This window comes from Pseudorasbora parva, chromosome 25 (assembly GCF_024679245.1).
Source record: "Pseudorasbora parva isolate DD20220531a chromosome 25, ASM2467924v1, whole genome shotgun sequence".
Lineage (NCBI taxonomy): Eukaryota > Metazoa > Chordata > Actinopteri > Cypriniformes > Gobionidae > Pseudorasbora > Pseudorasbora parva.
In genome coordinates, this window is record NC_090196.1 from 13,888,528 (window position 1) to 13,903,082 (window position 14,555).

Below are 14,555 nucleotides of genomic sequence, written 5' to 3' on the forward strand. Positions count from 1 at the left end.
CTGGATTAAAAGGGGAGTGGCCACCGATTTAGCTGCAGTGTGAAAAAGGCAAGTCTAGACAGAGTAATTGTTGCTACGTTTTGTGAATAACACATTCATTTAGGGGATTTTGTTGCATAACAAATAATTGTTCTGTTTGTATGAGGAGTCACTCCTGATCTCGCGATGGTTTACGTGGTGGTAATGTGGCAGTAAAGATCTTCGACAGGAGGAGACGAATTAACCTGTTTGATTAAAGTCTTCCCGGGGTAAATTCGGTTGTCACTCCTTTTAATAATTGAACTGTGTGAACAGGTTTTAGCCTCCAAAAAGGACAGACAACTGAATTTCGCTTCAGTGTAAAATCACAGGGCTGCAGGATTAATTGAAATAAAACTTGAATCTACTTAGTGTTGGGCAGTATACGAGTTCATACCAAATATTGGTGTTTATTTTTGTTATGATATGAATTTTTATTATACTGCAATGTCGCTTAACGTTCGGAACGCGGCGCGACTGTTTCAGGGCGGTCCCTTTTCACTGTTGCACTGTAGTGAGAGCAGCTGAGATCGCATTACAGCAGAGAATTCAAACAATACGCGGCACACACATAAAATGCGGTTTCTGCAGGGATTACACAGCTCAGATACAGACCAGAGCGAGTGCGTTCAAGTGTTTATTACTACTCAAGTGCTCTAAACATGAACCAACTTCTTATGATACTACAGCTGTACGTCTGATCATGACCGCAATAATACAATGGATTATTCTGATACACAGAACACAATGATGCAAGTTAATAAGGAAGGGCAAAAAAGTAACTGCTTTATTCTTTCCATGATAAACTGTGCGTCATTTGTTCAGAGACTCTAGACTCTTAAATGTATTGAACATATTATCAGACCTTTTACATGTTCTCCCGCATTTCTCCCTCATTTTGGTAGTTTGTTGTTATATAGGGTTAGATTTTTTAATGCATAAGGTGCCTCAACAGTTTTTTTTTCCATCTCCATGGTCATATTTTAATATTCATGTGTCTGTAATGAGTGTGTTGCAGGTCTGTGTTTTATTAGTTGTTGTCTCCCCACAGCATCATTTTGTGCGGCTTTGCAAACCTGTATTAACAATAGTCACTACTCATGACAGTAAAATACGACATACTAAGTCTACTGCAGTGTTTCCTCTCTCAATCAGTAGAAAATGGAGAAAAAAATACCATCATATACCACATAACCGGTATAATTTTGGTAATTTAATCATTTAACCACCCAGCAATAAATCTTGTTGCAATAAATCAGTTTTGATTTATATACCGTTTAATGCTGATGATGTTGCTTGTTTCTGCTGCTTCTTCGCACGTTTTGATCTGGTGAGTCTATACTAAGATGTGTAATTGCGCCCCCTACCATACAACAGTAAAAACACTGAAAGTGTTAAAATTAACATTTTAAGATTAAAAAATGTGGTAACACTTTACAATAAGGTTCATTAGTTAACATGAACTGCACTTATAAGCACTGCTAGCAAAAAGACTCAATTGGAAAAAAAAATAAAACGCTCACGGACTCACAGCAAAGTGTTTTCAGCAGCGCGGTTGCGTTTTCATCTGGCTAAAAACGCTTTGGTGGACACGGCCTTAAATCAAATACTGTCTGCAACATAAGTAACAGCTTTAAGTTGTCAATGCTGTCAAATGACCATGGTATAAGCAGGATAATCCACGTCTAAACCTCCACTTCGCGTTGCCATTGAAATAACTCGCCCTGGATTATCCCTTACTTTGTAATTGTTGAAAATAAAGCAAGATTACTAAATGCATTGCCGGGTTGATCATCATGTAAAGCGTTAACTATATTTTATATTATGAAGTTTTGGGCCGAATTTTGCAACTCTACAAGCAAGCAATTCAAAAATTGCCAGTCCCAGTGTTAACAGGTGAATGTTCAGGTGATTATGTAGTCTACAGTATTCCTCATGATGTTTCTCCTGTGATTTATATCCACAGGTGACCCCAAATGCTGGCAAAACAAGTGTCTACCAGGAGACCCCAATTACCTGGTGGGCGCCAACTGCGTGTCCGTGCTGATCGACCACTTCTGAAGAGAGCAACAGCTGGTCTGTTACCGAACGTGAGCGCATGGACCCTTCTCCCAGTTCCTCCGCTCAGGAGGAGGGATTTGCACCACTTTATGAAGTATTAATTCTATTCACTTTTCTTTGATGGGCTGAAGCGTCGTCCCCAAGATGACACAGTGCTGTGGAGCGCTCTTTTTCCTTTGGTTTTCTCTCCCTTTTTCAAGTTTGGTTCTGCCTTTTTCTTTACCTTTTGGTGCTTGAAGACTTGCAAAAAATAACTGAATACATAAATTAATGAAGAAATCTAAAGGAATGCATGACCCGCGCCGCAGACAGTCGAAAAAAAATCCCTTTTTGACATTTGTAGCCTCTTTTTCTCCAAATAATTCTAGTCTTGGAACGGAACCGGAAAAAAATAGTTGGGAAATTGAATTAGTTTTACGTGATACAAGTGAATCCTGCTAATGTCCTCCCAAACTGAAAAGTTGGTGTATGATGAAAGCTTTTTTTGTTTGCGAGGTCATGCGTTGTGTGTGGAACGCTGTAACGGATTGTCGCGGATCTGGAAAGCATGTCGGTTTCTAGAAAATGAAGAACAATTGAGACTTTTTGAAGTGAAGGAATGTGACCGTTGCACTCATGGACTTTCCTCTCTGGCTAAAAAGAACAGAAACGAAAAGGGGAAAAAAATGGGCTCTTTCTCTTTCTCTACGTTTTGAAGCGATCTTTTCTAAGCGATGTTTTACCGTAGATAAACATTGACTGGTTTTCCGGAACTCCTGCTGTCTAGAGATCTATGCATGTGCTATGACTCAGGTCCAAACGCCTGCTACTAAGTTGAGTACACAAACCTACCCATCATACACTGCAAGCAGTGATGCCTTATCTGCATTTTTTGTTGTTACTTTGACCCGAAAGACTAGCAAACATTGAATTTCTGTTACAGGATGAAGTTACGAAGGATACGAAACTCTCACGCCGTGATGAAGTGGGATATTTAGCACACAAATAATGAAGTCTGATCAACAGGTCTGCTTTTTCACTGCTATGCATATGAAGTCAAAGAATATACCAGAACACTAGGATATGTTTCAATTACAGCTGTATATATTGTGCTAGCATATGGCCTTGGTTCGCTGTAAATGACCTTTTGTACATCTTTGTTATTTTGTATAAAAACGTAACATGGAAAAAAAAGTTTCTTAACAAAAAAAAAAAGAAGGAAAACTGACATTGGTTATGTTTGTATTCTGGTTATACTTCTGAGCCTTGGAATTTAACTTAGCAGTACGGAGAAAATTTAAATGAATAAAAAAAAATTCTATTAATAAATGCAATGAAAAGGACGTTATCTTTTGTACCAACGACATATATACAAAAACACTACGTAATGGCATTTTTAACAGTTACAGAAACATTTTTATTATTTACAAACTAGAAAAGTGCTGTTGAAATCATTTAACGGCGGTCCGCTTTGGTGGGCGGACCCTGACTTTATTTGTGATACTGGATGCTGTATTGTGTGCCCTGAAATGTATTTTTCTACTAATAGACAGTTTATTAAGGCACATCAGTACGACTTTGTTTTGATATGACGACGCAGCTTCATCCCGGGTTTAGTTTCTTCTCTTTGTGTGGCGACATTTTTATTTTATTTTGTTATTTTCTCTCGTTTTCTTTGCAGCACATTTCTAAGTATACAAAGTGTATTAATAAATAAATTCGTTTTTAAAGTAAAACTGGTGACTGTTGCGTAATCTTGACAATTGTGAAAGATGTGAATGACCCCTGTGTTTGGTACAGAAGGAAACTGGTTCATTTGGGTTTGTGGAGTTTAGAAATGTTTATTTTTGAGCTCAGAGGTTGCTGGGAATGAAGGTCATGATTTAGTGCACTTGCCCTTTCACCTACTTAAAACAGACACTGCAGCTGATTCCAGGGGCAAACTCTTGACCGGCTGACTTAAGACCACTGAGAAAGCCTTTCTTAAAAGCCGTTGGGTCAGCTCAATGAAATTTGAATTTGAATTTTGACTCTCAACTGCTGCTTTTTACATCGGACAGTAAGTGGAAACTAACCAAATGTCATTTGCCAGCATTGACAGAATTTTCCAGACGAGTAGGTTTAGGGATGTGTAGAGTGGGAGGAAATGGGTAGGTTTGGGGTCCAGGGGGTGGAGGCGAGTAGGTTTAGGGATGTGTAGAGTGGGAGGAAATGGGTAGGTTTGGGGTCCAGGGGGTGGAGGCGAGTAGGTTTAGGGATGTTTAGAGTGGGAGGAGATTGATCGAGGGGGTGGAGAAGATGGGTAGGTTTAGGGTCCAGGGGGTGGCAATGGGTAGGTTTGGGGATGTGTAGAGTGGGAGGAGATTGATCGAGGGGGTGGAGAAGATGGGTAGGTTTGGGGTCCAGGGGGTGGAGGCGAGTAGGTTTAGGGATGTGTAGAGTGGGAGGAGATTGATCCAGGTGGTGGAGAAGGGTAGGTTTAGGGTCCAGGGGGTGGAGGCGAGTAGGTTTGGGGATGTGTAAAGTGGGAGGAGATTGATCCAGGTGGTGTTGAAGGGTAGGTTTAGGGTCCAGGGGGTGGAGGCGAGTAGGTTTAGGGATGTGTAGAGTGGGAGGAGATTGATCCAGGTGGTGGAGAAGGGTAGGTTTAGGGTCCAGGGGGTGGAGGCGAGTAGGTTTGGGGATGTGTAAAGTGGGAGGAGATTGATCCAGGTGGTGGAGAAGGGTAGGTTTAGGGTCCAGGGGGTGGAGGCGAGTAGGTTTGGGGATGTGTAAAGTGGGAGGAGATTGATCCAGGTGGTGGAGAAGGGTAGGTTTAGGGTCCAGGGGGTGGAGGCGAGTAGGTTTAGGGATGTGTAGAGTGGGAGGAGATTGATCGAGGGGGTGGAGAAGATGGGTAGTTTTAGGGTCCAGGGGGTGGAGATGGGTAGGTTTGGGGATGTGTAGAGTGGGAGGAGATTGATCCAGGTGGTGGAGAAGGGTAGGTTTAGGGTCCAGGGGGTGGAGGCGAGTAGGTTTGGGGATGTGTAAAGTGGGAGGAGATTGCTACAGGGGGTGGAGACTGGATCAAAACGTGAAAAGCAGAAGCAAGCAATAGAAACAATTGCTAAGGCAGTCATAAGCATTAAACAGCATATAAATCACAACTGACTAATGTTACCGAATAAAAGGTAATCTTGGACCACATTTCCTGACCCTTCCCAGCATAGGGACATCGATTGTCAGTCTCAGTGCTTCATGGGAATGGGCGGAGCTAATGAGATCATCTGCTGCATTTTGCATCTGGTTGGTGGCATTTTTCTGTACAGCATCATGGGTAATGGAGTTTATCACCACAAATGATACTGTTATTTTAAAACTCACAGTAAATGTTTATAAGTTAATCTTCAAATCAACTTCCCAATGGAGAAAAATAAGTCATTTCTTCTAATATATATTTTTGTTGCACTCTATGCACAATTATACAGTAGCATTTTGCATTTCTCTACCGTTCATGACCCAAATTTTGAGAGGTAAAGTTGAGCACATTTAGTATAACAAAATCATATTAGATTCTAATGAACTTTAATTACAAGTTAGGAGACAATTAAAATGTACATTATTAACAAGGTTAAGTGATAAGGCACATTTTATAAAGGAAACTAATGTAAAACAGTTGACTGTAGTGGTCTGTAAAGGTTAAAATCATTCACCGTAATCACTTGTTTTCCCTGAGATTAGTGGGCAACTACTGGTTAGTAGATTTCAGAATGGTACTGTTAGCTTATTTTATGGTTATTACAGTTTAATTTCCAGCGACATGATCGACTTATAAATTTCCTGAGAGAGTGGAATGTATTTCTTTTGCGTCAGATCCAGGAAGTAGAGAGGATCTTGTATTAAGGTTGGGTCAAAGCCTTCCTCCACCAGCTTCACTTTTTTCATCTTGAAAGTTCCTGTGACTTCCAAGGAATTCTGAAAGACAAATTTGCCTTTGAGTATCACGGAGCGAAGCCAAGACTGGAGTGGACGGCGTCTACTTGCAAAATTCATGAGGATGTATAAAGGTGAGATGTCGTACCTGAATTCGGATGAATCGAGGTCTGGCGTACACTGGAAGATAGTTCGCCAAAACACTGCAAGTGCTGACGCAGTCAAACTCTTTACCCTCCTTCAGTTTCACGGCTGCCATTCCAATCCTTCCTTCATGGCCTGAAGATACAATAGATTTTAATATCAAAATAAAAGCATGCTGTTAATTAAACCTAAATTCAATCTGTTCATCATATGAAGCGACCAATTTGGACTAAACCACTCAATTCATATGGATGGGTTTTACGAACTCAACTTTTTGAAGTGTCAAAATGGTAGTTTGCATAGCTGTCAATGGAGGGCAAATCTCAGATTTCATCAAAAATACTTTTGTGTTTCCTGAAGATGAAGGAAACGGGTTTGAAACGACATGAGGGTGAGTAATTGCTGAATGTAAGATGGAAAATCAATGTGTTTAAAGCTTAATTTACATCAGGGACTAATTTAGACCAGGTACACAGCTGTGGTCCTCTTGTTTAAGCAGGAATGTTAGCAAAACAGATAGGAGAGAAATTTCAAAAAGGAGAATTAAGTTTTAGTGAAGTATGTGATTTGTAACAGTGGTGAAGAGCCTTTACTTGGGCTGAACATATTGAATTTCTTATGTGTGCCTTCGGGAAGTTGCAGCGATAGAAACTGGACATGTATGTATATGATGAAAGCCTTTTTTTAGGATATTAAAGGGATAGTTCAACCAAAAATGAAAATGAACCCATAATTTACCCTCAAGCCAACCTAGGTGTATGACATCCTTCTTTCAGACGAATACAATTGGTGTTATATAAAAAAAAATGTCCTGGTCCTTCCAAGATTTATAATGGAAGTGTATGGGAGTCTGAAATTTGAAGCCCAGAAAAGTGCATCCATCTATTATAAAAGTAATCCACACGGCTCCAGGGGGTTAATAAAGCTCTTCTGAAACGAATATAGTTAAATACGTAGCTTCTGCCAGACTGTCTTCAACAAAAAAGCGTAACTGGTGCGACGTATGATGTCGGATGTAGCGCAAGCGTTTTGAAACAAAGGCGTTACACTTTCTGCGCAAGTTTAATATGGAAGGCGGTCTGCCAGAAATACTAATATTTGAATACTCTTAACTATAATGTCACTTATGTTTATGTCAAGCTGAACTTGTGAACGTATCTAAGACAGTTGGCCGGGAGCAATGGTTTATAGTTAAGAGTTAAAAACATTAGTATTTCTCTTACACAGACCTATCGTTTCACCTCAGAAGACATTGATCCACTGTGGTGGGATTATCGCTGTGTGTGTGTTTTTTGTAAGCGGCAGCCATTTAATGGCATTATATGGACTCGCAGACATTGATAATTATTTCCTAAAAATCTTTGTGTTTATGATTTGGTTAATTTTGGTTAAAGTAATGACATTTGGTTCAATAAATCAAGCAACAGGTCTCCTTAACAGGCAGATCACATCCAACTCTTGTTTTTTTTTTTTCAAATCATGGTTATATCAAATGATAACATCTACCTTCAACTTTGACTCCATACACATTGGCCTCCTCAACGCAGTCCACCATCATGAGAATATCTGCTACCTCGGTTGTAGCCACATTCTCGCCTTTCCACCTGCAATAACAAATGACAATGCGATGCTTGAAACTCCAAGAAGTGTGCAAATGTGCTTCAGAGAAGTTTCAGCCAAAGCTTCGCTACCTGAACGTGTCTCCAACTCGATCCTGAAAGTACACAAAGTTTTCATGGTCGATCTTCAGCAGATCTCCACTGTTGAAGTACTGATCTCCTTGCACAAACACGTTACTAAGTCTCTTCTTCTCAGTCTGCTGCTTGTTCCCAGCGTAGCCGACAAAAGGGGTGTGTTGTGTGATTTTCCCAACCAGAAGGCCCACCTCATCTATGAAACATATCAACAACTGTAGCATCAAAGAAGCACATGTAACATGTTAAACATTAACTTTTTATGACAATGTTCCTAACAAAAGGTCAATGGGTCAAATACTAGACTAAACAGACACATTGTACTATCTTTACTGATGGCATATGGCAATAAAATGGGGTGAATTATACAACAAAACAAACACCTGACCTACCTCTATCGACTGGGATACACAAACCCTCAGCGTTCCTCACAGGTTCTTCTTTCTCAATGTCAAACTTGATGAGGGCAAAGGGGAAAAACAACTGTGGAAAACAATGGCAATCAAGCTGAGGACACTTTACGCAAAGATGCCTTTCTCAATGCTAAGAAATACGTGTTGTCACTCTTACCTTGCTGAGAAAATTGACACGACCGACCACTCCGACTTTATCGGTGTAATTGATGAAGCCGATGTTTCCCTCCGTGGCAGCGTAGAGCTCCCGGACATGAATGCGTCCGAAACGGTTCAGGAACTCTTTCCAGACGTCTGCTCGTACACCATTACCAATGGCGACCCTCACCTTGTGGTCTTGGTCATTGTCTTTCTGCAAAGCAGAAACTGCATCAAAACACAATAGCCATGTCCAAACCCAAGTGAGCTACCTTCTAAGGGGACAAGCTAATGGTCATAAAACCTCTTAAAAGACTGAACTGGAAGACTTCACATTGGCAGGAAGCACAAGCACTGCTCCAATACACCAGAAGTTCCTTCCTGTAGCTCAAACTGTAGAGCGTGTTGCTAACACCACCAAGCTCATGAGTTCGGTTCCCCGGGAATGCATGAACTGATTAAAACCACCATATACCTTGAATGCAGTGAAGACATTAAAAAAAAGCTACATTTATGAGTGCAAAATAATGCAATACATTTCTTAAAGTGTTCCATGTTAGCTTGATGCCAAGGTGTGCTCTAAAGGTGTGGTCACAGTTAGCAATGTTCAGCAAATTTACATGGGTGTAATCTCATCATTTCAGTAGGAATCCATGTGATTGGGAAGGGATCAGTGAATTCACTGCGCTGACCAACAGAAAGCGGTTTGGTTTAAAAGTTACTTCTACATGAACTGTGCTTTATCCTCCACTATTGGCTAATGAAATTTAGCTAATGGGAAAAGGTTAGCTCACCCCAAAAATGTTACTTTCAGCCCAAACAGTGCATCCATCCATCATAAAAGTAATCCATACGGCTTCAGGGGGTTTAATAAAGGCCTTCTGAAGCATAGCAATGCTTCTTTGTAAGAAAAATACCCATATTTAAGTCACTGGCTTTTGGTAACGTGAGTCTAGACTTGTGCACGGCTGTTACCGGAAGCCAGTGATTACAGTTTATAAAGTTATTAATATGGATATTTTTCTTACAATAACGCATTGCTTCACTTCAGAAGGCCCCTTGGAGACGCGTGGATTACTTTTATAAAGGATGTATGCAGTTTTTTGGGGGGTTCAAAATACAAGTTACCATTCACTCCCATTATAAAGCTTGGAAGAGCCAGGATATTTTTTTAATATAACACAGATTCTGTTTGGCTAAAAGCAGAAAGTCATATATACCTTATGGGGTAGTTTTCTTTTTTGGGGGACTATCCCTTTAATTAGTATAAAAATAGCTGTAAGTAAATTTGTTTTTATCTATATTAAATTCAATTTACTATCATAATTTTCCTCATCTCTGTCCTCCATCTTGGATGACTTAGATTGATTATTGGTAGTTGTTAGCATGTTGCTAAGATAACATTGATACTCAGCTTGAAGCATAAAATACAAGGTTTACACAAATACTGAATAAATGATCAATTTTAAATCTTTTTTTTTGAACCACCATTTTTGAACCATGGATTTGTGGTGGCCATGCATTCTGGTGCGCTCACATTTAGCATTGTTCAACCGGTTCCGGCTGGCCATGCATTGAAGGCTTGGTTTGAAAAGCTGTGTTTACACCGGCACAAAACAAATCTTTTTTTTTACTCACATCTGATTTTTCCGCATCCGATCTGAGCCACTTCCAAATGTGGTTTTAAATCAGATACATATCTGATATCTAGACATCCGACTTCCTTCTAAACTTACTTGCCATCCTATTGCGTGCAGAAGGAATTTTAAAGACAACAATTCAAGCCCTGATTAAGCCCTTTCAACTGTGTGTTTCCAGACCCAACATCTTGATGTTTGTCTGGCTTGTCAGGCTAATATTTGCCCCAAGCACCCATTAATATCTGGCCCTTGTGTTGTATGCGCAGAGTGACACTTTTTCGAATGTAAGCTGAGGCCCCTTCTATTGCAAGGCCCGTTTATAGTGAACGGATGAAACATGGCAAAGGTGTAGACAATGGAACTTTTTGCACACAAAATTTGGCCGAAATTCCCAATGCATAAAATATAAATCGTTCCTCTACCGACTTACATTAGCGGCGCTTCAAATGTGATGAGATAATAGCAATAAAACACGTCTTTCTATTATTGTGTAGTAGTCCAACAAATGACTCCTATGATCTGCAACGCAAATAGTTTGATCATGAATAGATCGCCTGTTATACGTCCCAATGTTAACGGATTTCAGCTTTCTTACTACACACGGATGCGGTCCGGCAGTTCTTTCCAGGAGCAGTCTGCAGCTGAATTAAAGTGACAGGACGTTGTTCGCATTAAAATAAACATGCATTGAATTGAAAATCTGGTTATTTCACCACAGATTCATATCATTTAAAGTCTAATCAGTTTCAATGAAAAAAAGCTTAGCCCAAGGCCCCGCAAAGGCTTAACACGGCCCTGCGGTCAGCATTTTTTTTTTTTTTTACTGTCTGTGGTTTTTACCTGTGGTGTATTGCAGAGGTAGCGCAGCGTTTCACCGATGTACTGCATCACAGTTATGTTGTACTTCCTGCAGTCGTCCCAGAACTGAGAGGCGGAAAACTTTCTCCGCAAAACAATAGTGTTACCTGGAAACATTTTTATTTGTAAGCACTGTATAAAACCAGACGAGCATTTCTAAATATATAATATAGCATATCATATAATCCATTATACCTCTTTCAATAGACCCAACGAGTCCGAGGAGGAATCCAGCGCTGTGATACAGAGGCAGATTGATGTAGAATATGTCTTCAGACGTCACTCCAACAACACCCTGGATGAACGACGAAGCCAAGACCCTCTCATGGGTCACATACGCTGCCTTAGGAAGACCTCCATGGACCAGAATACCAGTGTTATTTTGGGAAGTATATTATTTTCACAGCATATACAGAGTTATTTATCTGTGGCTATATAGTTATCACCTAATCGTAGCCTGATTTGGTATGCTATTGAGCGAAATATAACAATAAATATTACGTAACTCACTACATGTGGCCTTGACAGATACCTGTAGTGCCAGAAGTGTAGATATACAGTGCTGTACTCCTGATATGGACATTGGACCTAAGAGACAGGGACATGGGCTTATCTGAAGCCTTAGCGATCGCCTGACCAATACACTGAATGCCGTCTGTAGTGAGCTCATCAGACAGGAGGTATACAGCTATCCCCTTTTCTTTCAGTGCCGGCAATATCTCCTCCACAGCATCACGCAGCTCTGCAAGAGAAAACACTTCACTGCAACTCTCACGTGTATGATTGTGATGAAATTTTTCAGAGTGACATCGAATTTTAAAAAAACATCTATTTTAACACTAAAAATCCAAACACCTCCAAATATCTGTTCCCAAAGAAGTTGGCCTGTTTTCACATGCACAGCGTGTGCTTGAGTCCTCTGTCTAGGCCAGTGTTTCTCAAACTTTTGTCTTATGTACCCCTTAACCACATAAGTAGGGCCTACCACTGCATTGGTGTGCTCATTTTAACTCGTATCACCCTCCTTATTTTTCAATGTGGAAGACTCAGTGTGTGTTTACACTTGTAGAAAAAAATAGTCTTGGTCCACTTAGCGTTCACACTGGCATTTTAACACCGAATCTAAAGATACTGAACCTAAAGTCATAGTGATATGTTCTCATTGTGCTCTTTGCATGCGTGTACCACACATATGATGGCATTTTGACCAGCTCAGAACTCACGTAGAGCTTATAAAATATGTAAAGGAGTCAAAACAGCACCAGGAATCCCTCCGTCTCACACACACAACCGAAGATCTGCTGCGAGGAGACACGGTTCTGATCCTGTACCGAACGGTGATGTAGAACATCACGACTATGACGAGAAAAAACAGGTATTCTTGAGCATTCAGTCGTTTTTAGGGTCGCATCTGTGACATCATGTCCCGTTTTTGGTTTGTTTACATGTGTTTGGTCCGTGTTGGGTTCATATATCACTATCAGTCAAACCGCACTCGAGTTTGGAAGTGGACAGAGACCACGAACCAAGATCTTTTCAGTTGTCTCGGTCCGCTTGTTTGGTGCGCAGCAGGGTTCAGATGGCGTTCACACTTATTCAAATGAACCGCACTAACAGAGCAATCGCACCAGGGTCTGTTTTAATCCAACCAAAAACTAAACCTACCCTACATACTAACGTTAAAGGCCCACTGAGGTGCCTTGAAACGCGCAACGTTATCCAATGTGTTGATGTAATTTCCACAAGGCGAGACATAGAGCACCCTTTTTTAAAATAGCCAATTGCGTTTCATTCAGGCCAGAGCTGTTGAGCTTAGTAAAGCTGCATTTGACAGCATATGACAGTCACAGATTAATAGACTCCCCTTTTAGATTTAATATGAAACTTTCACTAAAGCAAAACTGTGAACTTAACTGAGGAGGTGTAGTTAGAAAATTGCAGCAGAAAAATCGCAAAAAAACCTCCCATATCGCAAAAAAAGGTTTTTTATGCTCGCATGAGGTGGTTTTTCGATCAAAAAAACCTTTTCTGAGGGGTAAACTTTCTATTTCGTTAGAAGTTATGAAGATAATGTTGACATAATGACAGACATAGCCTGGCTACATCCACTCATCTTGGCATTGTTTGTCCCAGGCACTTTTTACTTCAACTGCTCCTGACAGAAGAATTAATTTTTTCTTAGATGATTACACTTTACAATAAATAAATAGGTTTTATAAAACCTTATAAGTCCTGGTGGCCGTTGAGAGTTGCTATGGCATCCGCGAACACATTCCAGCTGCTGGAGAGGACGACGTCGACATTTCTGATGCGGCAGACAAACTGCTCTGTGATGAAGTGTGCATGTAACGTGGCTATTGTTTTGGAGCGATAAGACTTACATATCCAATATAATATTTATATGCTATAAGCCTAGTAAAAAAACTGATTTCATTAAGACTTTAAGCTGTTTTGGGGGGAAACGCGTCCACTAATTAATGCAATACAGGCTACCAAGAGGATGTCTTGGGGAAAGTTCCGGTTCTTTCTTCTGATTGATCAATACAGCGTTCCAGTCGCGCGAAAAATCAGCAATGACGCGAAACACCTGGTCACCGTATCCAAGCGCACGTGCGCGGTTTTGCGCGCTGTTGTGTCAGGAAGAATGCCAGTTAATCAGATAAAATACTATATAATTAAGAATTAATATATCATTTTTCTAGTACCCTCATGTAGAAAAGAAAAAAGTATAATTGAAACCCCGCTCGACCTTATTTCATAAGGATATATTTTCTATTTCTAATAAAGCAAAGTATTTCATAAAAGTATGTAACGATAGACATTTAGAGAATGGATGAGAATCAGTGCTAACGGCCAACGCCTCGCAACATGACATTCCACTGCTATAGTAGCCATATCTATCTATCTCTATAGTAAACTTCTATGTATAGTCCACTCTACTGACAAGTGCATACTGTAAACATCTCATTCTCACCAGCAGCTGCTATGAGCACGTTCGCGCCGCAGCAGGAGAAGCAGTGGAGGAGTGATTTGGATCTGATATTGAAGTTCAGGAGTGCAGCGGGACAGCCCAGTTTGGCCAGGCCAAGCCAGGTCGACACGAAAAGGGGCTCGTTCCCCAGGAAAAGCGCGACCGTGTCCCCTTCTTTGAGCGCAGCCACCGAGCGCAGCGCATCCGCAACTTTGTTACTCTCCTTATCCACATCCTCATAGGAGTACGTCTTCCCCTCGAAATGAATAAACGTTTTCCGCGGGTGCTTTCTCACTGCTTCCAAAAAAACGTCCACAATACTAAAGAACGGAGTTTTCCTTTTGTACACATTTAATCGGATCGCAAAACCAAGCGCTCTGTAAATATACACGCAGTCCTGGAAAAAATATGGGAAGAAAGTTTTCAGCAGCGCGGGGAGAAGAGCCAAGCCCGCGAGAAGAGTCATCCACATATACATGTTTACTAGTTTGGTTCTTGAGATTAACTATATGCCATAGCCTGACACTACTTTCACAGTCTTAAAATTCATGGGCCACATTCTCTAAATGCAAGTTCAGCCCTTTTGGGGCTCCAGAGAGAGAGATTATATTCTGATCCACCCCCGACTCAAGAGCCTCGCTGGGTTGCCAGATCCTCCACCAACTCGGTGCGTTTGTTTACGCACGTTTTAATAAAACAGATTAGTCCTGTCAATACATAAAAAAAT

At 40.7% G+C, this 14,555-nt stretch overlaps 2 protein-coding genes across 19 annotated transcripts in view; one reads left to right on the forward strand and one right to left on the reverse strand.

Moving 5' to 3' along the window:
• tjp1b (tight junction protein 1b) overlaps window positions 1–3,794 on the forward strand; it is a 193,048-nt gene extending 189,254 nt beyond the window's left edge. For all 18 annotated transcript variants that reach the window (XM_067437090.1, XM_067437099.1, XM_067437082.1 and 15 more), the window contains one exon: window positions 1,985–3,794. In XM_067437090.1, coding sequence (XP_067293191.1) covers window positions 1,985–2,079 — 95 coding nt within the window. In that variant the 3' untranslated portion in view covers window positions 2,080–3,794. The remainder of the gene's footprint in view (window positions 1–1,984) is intronic.
• Window positions 3,795–5,605: 1,811 nt separating this feature from the next.
• zgc:101540 (hsFATP2a_ACSVL_like domain-containing protein) lies at window positions 5,606–14,426 on the reverse strand. The gene is made up of 10 exons (XM_067437101.1): window positions 13,832–14,426; window positions 11,390–11,599; window positions 11,053–11,211; window positions 10,840–10,964; window positions 8,379–8,573; window positions 8,201–8,291; window positions 7,806–8,004; window positions 7,621–7,718; window positions 6,119–6,249; window positions 5,606–6,012 (listed from the first exon to the last, which is right to left on the reverse strand). Exons 1-10 carry the CDS (start codon window positions 14,304–14,306, stop codon window positions 5,836–5,838), a joined length of 1,860 nt encoding a protein of 619 aa, XP_067293202.1. The 5' UTR covers window positions 14,307–14,426; the 3' UTR covers window positions 5,606–5,835.
• Window positions 14,427–14,555: the final 129 nt, after the last annotated feature.

What these genes read in the sequence shown, in the direction of transcription:
- zgc:101540 (XM_067437101.1), bottom strand. Translation starts at nt 14,306, where the DNA reads ATGTATATGTGGATGACTCTTCTCGCGGGCTTGGCTCTTCTCCCCGCG. An exon ending in CGTTGGGTCTATTGAAAGAG is followed by an intron (nt 10,965 to 11,052) that starts GTATAATGGATT and finishes AAATGTTTCCAG; the next exon opens with GTAACACTATTGTTTTGCGG. An exon ending in CGAGTTGGAGACACGTTCAG is followed by an intron (nt 7,719 to 7,805) that starts GTAGCGAAGCTT and finishes TTGTTATTGCAG; the next exon opens with GTGGAAAGGCGAGAATGTGG.